This window comes from Pterocles gutturalis, unplaced genomic scaffold (assembly GCF_000699245.1).
Source record: "Pterocles gutturalis isolate BGI_N339 unplaced genomic scaffold, ASM69924v1 scaffold44410, whole genome shotgun sequence".
NCBI classification, from domain to species: Eukaryota; Metazoa; Chordata; class Aves; order Pterocliformes; family Pteroclidae; genus Pterocles; species Pterocles gutturalis.
Genome location: NW_010147678.1, coordinates 1 through 4938, shown reverse-complemented (window position 1 = coordinate 4938; position 4938 = coordinate 1). Strand labels below are relative to the sequence as shown.

General features: G+C 49.9%; 1 protein-coding gene across 1 annotated transcript in view; it reads right to left on the bottom strand.

Annotated features, from left to right (window-relative positions):
* Positions 1–3249, bottom strand: part of FBXO18 (F-box protein, helicase, 18) — a 7166-nt gene extending 3917 nt beyond the window's left edge. Inside the window, exons 1-2 of the mRNA XM_010086122.1 lie at positions 3096–3249; positions 226–773 (exon numbers count right to left, since the gene is read on the bottom strand). Coding sequence (XP_010084424.1) covers positions 226–773; positions 3096–3237 — 690 coding nt within the window. The 5' untranslated portion in view covers positions 3238–3249. The remainder of the gene's footprint in view (positions 1–225; positions 774–3095) is intronic.
* Positions 3250–4938: the final 1689 nt, after the last annotated feature.

Here is a 4938-nt window from a genome sequence, read left to right as displayed (position 1 = left end):
GCTAGTGGGAGGTGTCCCTGCCCGTGGCAGGGGGGGGCACTGGGTGGGCTTTAAGGTCCCTTCCCACCCAAACCATCCTGGGATTCTATGAAACGGATTTAAAGGAACAAGAGAGACAGACACAGTGTGGATGCTCCTCCAGCAACACCTGCAGCCACAAGACTAAGACAGAACAGGGCAGCAGGAGAAGGGACAGGCTCCAACCAACATCACCCCAGTCCTCACCAGCGGATCAGTGACTATCTCCCTCCAGCAGCGACACACCAGGCTGAGGTTCTGATACAGATCCATCACTGGTAGGAAAGCAAAGATGTGCCTTAGGACTTCAACGGGCAGCTCATCGATACTTCCCCGAGGCACTTCCCAGTTCCGAGTCCCCAGGAGTCCGTAGTGTGCATCAGGGACTGGTTCGATTTCCATATCATCAAGTTCCTGCTTGATCTGGCTGAGTTCTGGGTGAACCACCGCTGGTTTCGTCTCAGGCTCACCCCACAAATCGTGCTCTGGCTTGTGAACGCCCACAGCTGCAGCGGACAGAGGCTGCTTTTTGGAGCTTATCCTGGAAGCTGGTAGAAAGTCCTCATCCTCCAGCAAGGACCAGGAATCACCGCTCATCTCCATCTCAGTGGAGGCACTGCTGAGGGAATCATCAGGTTCACTGAAGATGGGATCCAGCACCTCTTCTTTCATTCGACTCTTCGTCCCACCAGCACCTACTTGTTGTGTCTGAGAGATCTTGAAGTAATCGGTGATGTTCTTCTGCTGACCTTGGCCTGCAGAAAGAGGAAGAGAATGGAATCACGGCAGCATGGAATGGTTTGGGTGGGAAGGGACCTCAAAGCCCATCCAGTGCCACCCCCTGCCATGGGCAGGGACACCTCCCACTAGCCCAGGTTGCCCAAAGCCTCATCCAGCCTGGCCTTGAACCCCTCCAGGGATGGGGCATCCACAGCTTCTCTGGGCAACCTGTAAGCATGAGTGAAGTCAATGGAAACAAGCACAAAGCTAGAACTGAGCTAACGAGGAGACCAGAGGTTTTGTAAGGTGGTGGTTATTTCCACGGAGTTCCTCGCAGATGTATGAGCTTACTACAGGTGAACCATCCTGCTTCATATTGCTTCTCTACCGAAGTCAACAGAATGACTTTAATTTATTTGCACTGTCCACATAATTTGAGCTCTGTCAAGGTACGTCTGACACCTCCACGAGCTTCTAGAGAAAGATACCTGGGCTAGTGGAAGGTGTCCCTGCTCACTGCAGGGGGTTGGACTAGATGACCTTCATGGTCATAGATGACCACCTTCCAACTCAAACTATTCCATGATTCTGTGATTCTACACCATCTGCATAACAATGTCTCAGATCAACAATCCCTAGCTACGTAACACAGATGTGTGTGAAACACAAAAACCGCTGCAGAATGAATTTCACGGGAGACATTTCCACCAGACAAAGAAACAGCAATAGGAAGGAAAGAAAAAGCGAGACTTGAGTTATCGTGGCGTGCCTCCACCTGAGGCTGGGCTCCCAGCAGTTATTTACTGTTCTTAACCCAGCTTTTCTAAACTCTCAGCGTGTTTCTCGTTCACTGGGTTCATAAAATCACAGAATGGTTTGGGGGATTGGGACTGGATGATCTTGAAAGTCCCTTCCCACACAAACCATCCTGTGATTCTGTGATTCTACGAACCCAGGGAACGAGAAACACGCTGAGAGTTCAGAAAAGCTTCAGGGTTTACTGCTCTGCACCATGAGCAGGTCAAAGCACCGAGCCTCCAGCAGGGTACAAGAGAGAATGATGCCTTTAAGAGGATAAACAGCTGGATGCTTCCTGGTTGCAATGGCAAAAGCGCTGGAGACTGTAAAGGAAACCGAAACTTGGCACGAGACAGCTCTCAGCAGCCTCTCCTTTCTCCGATACAACTAAACTTCCCAGCAGCAATGGCATTCATCCTGTCTGTCTCCTCTTCTGCAAAACATCCTCCAAGAGGCAACTCGAGAAGAAAAAAATATCACAAGGGGCTACTGCGGATTTTCATGCATTTTATTTCTGGATGCTCACGCAGGCGTAGCTCAAAGAGGTCTGACTTGCAAGACGCCGCTTAAAAAAAAGAGTTTCCCTGCTAGGGTTTGAGTCCAATACCCTAAAACCTGCAGCATCTAAGATTACCAGATTTTTTTAAGTGGGATAGTCAAAGATATCGCTGATACGAAAATGGAAAAGAAAATTATGCCTACGAGCAGAGTTGAGGATGCGGGCGTTTTGTCCTGGCACACAGCAGATGTTCTCACGCCAAGGGGCAGAGAGATTCCCAACCTCCCAGGAAAACACCGAAACGCTCCGAAATCTCAACTTCCACAGCGACCAAGGCGCTCAGGAATAACTCAGGATTTTTTTCCTTTGCTTTCTACCTGTCTCCTTGCCTATACGTGTCGTTACACAGGTTTTGAGGCTGGGCCTTTAACCCCACACCGTTATAAATGAGCAATTCCAACGTCGGCTCGAGCCCTGAGCCCTGTCGTGTGCAGATAAGTTCAGACTCATCAACCCTCAAACGCCCTCTAAGGCTTTGCCGTTTTTAGGACCCACCTTTTGAGCTGTTATTTCCCACTTCCAGGGAAGTCAAAGATCATTCATATCCATTAAGTGCTCAACACCACTTTTTTCCAGTCCTATATAGCTAGACAGCTCGTTATTATTTAATAAGCATCCTAAAGAGCATCTAGAAGCAGAGTCCCGTCATTAACAGCGGCTAATTGCAGGGGATGTGGTGTTCCTCAAGGAGAGCTGCTGCTCTGAAAAAGGGGAGATGGAGATGAGATCTTGGGAGGAAGATTTTCCCTGTGCGGGGGGTGAGGCAGTGGCCCAGGGTGCCCAGAGAAGCTGTGGATGCCCCATCCCTGGAGGGGTTCAAGGCCAGGCTGGATGAGGCTTTGGGCAACCTGGGCTAGTGGGACATGTCCCTGCCCATGGCAGGGGGGTGGAACTGGATGGTCTTTAAGGTCCCTTCCAACCCAACCCATTCCATGATTCTCTGTTAACATTTTTCTCCCCCAAATCTCTCCCCCTTCAAAGATATCCGCAATCATTGTACCTCCTGGACGTCTCCTTGTCCGGTGGGTGGGGTAGAGTCCCCTGTTTCCATTGCCTCTACTTTGACTCAACGGTTGCGTCAAGGATGATGAACCTTCCGCGCTGCGGGCGAGAGCTTCGCAGTCGTCGGCCGTGAGATGCATTTTCTTGAATCGCTTCACTGCTTCGCCAACATGTGAAAAAAAAAGACCCCAAAACCAAAGTGTTAGCAAACAACAATATACAATTTATGCACAAACACACATTTTCTTTTCAGATATTTTATAGGACACTCCCAGAGTTTCATCCAGGAGTTTTCTGCAAATAAATCCCAGCAGAAGGTTGTACAACTCTGCCAGGTGCCCACTCCTGCGTCGTACGAGGCTTTGGAACAAAAGAGAATGATGTAAAATCAGCATCCGTGCAAGTTTTGTGGCTTTCTCCAATCCCGTAATGCAGAGGAAGCACTCGTGTAAATGCAGAGTACCACCAGGAGGATGCTGAGGAAGCATGCGGGGGCGGAACTGCCCCATTTCCCCGGGAGATTTGCCCGGGGAACATCAGAGCCAAGATTCAAACACACCAAATCCAGCTTTTTGCCAAGAGATCCAAGCGGGGCTCCTCCACCAAGGCGGAAACACAATGACCCACCTGCAGCACAGCTCTTCCCCACGAGAAGGACGATTAAGAAGCCGCAAAAAAAAAAAGATCCTAAGAATTATTAAAAAAAAAAACCCTTACTTGCAATCTGCACCAGCTCTTCTCTTTCCTACGGGGACGGGCCAGCAGAAAAAAAAAATACAAACAGGGCAACTTGCTTCTACCAAAAACACTCACGAGAAACCCAAAGAGAATTATCAGCAAACATCGCTCGAGCGGTTTCACTTTTTCTTTATTTCTGCGCTGTGCTGCGGAGGATTAACGCCTCTAACGTGTTCGTGGCAGCCACGAAAATAATTGATGGACCCGGCAGAGGAGGATCCAAGGGTCAGTTTGCGTCATCGTGCTACGTCCTCCTTTTCATCCACATCAGCTCAACGGAGCAGCGCTAAGGGGAGGCTGTGTTCTAGCATCCCACCTTCCTCAAAACAAGGCAAATGAGGCAAGAAGAAGAAAAAAAAATAACACAAGAAGGTCCTGTGGCACTTGGGGACACGGTTTAGTGGTGGGCTTGGTGGGGGGAGGTTTAGGGTTAGACTCAAGGGTTTTTTGAAGGTAAATTATTCTGTTCTAAGATTCTACTTCAAAATTGTATTTTTTTCACTTAAAATGGAAAAGTTTTGTTGGATTAAAGAGCACAAATCATCGACACACCCCAAGCACACGGTCCTGGCAAAACTCAGAGTGGCTCTGTGCCCGTTCCTGGAGCTGTCAGATGCACAAAAAACCTCAGGACAGCAAAACCCCCTCGTGCCAGCACCGCAGCACAGCGTTCCAGTCCAGAAACCCAACAGGAGGAAACATTGGGATTAAATGTTTTCCTGTGCGGGGCGTGAGGCAGTGGCCCAGGGTGCCCAGAGAAGCTGTGGATGCCCCATCCCTGGAGGGGTTCAAGGCCAGGCTGGATGAGGCTTTGGGCAACCTGGGCTGGTGGGAGGTGTCCCTGCCCATGGCAGGGGGTGGCACTCGATGATCTTTAAGGTCCCTTCCCACCCAAACCGTTCTATGACCCGCTCACGCTTTACCTCCGTTCATCTTTTTTCCCCTTTTCTCAAGATTTTCCAGCAGCAGAGACCCAAACGCTGAGCAGAGGTCCCGTTATGATTTATGGCTTCGGTCACATCAGGAACATGATGGGGAGCGGAGCCCGTCAGCCAGGAGTAGACATCCCAGCTGGGAAGGGAAAGGAGAAGACATCCCAGCTG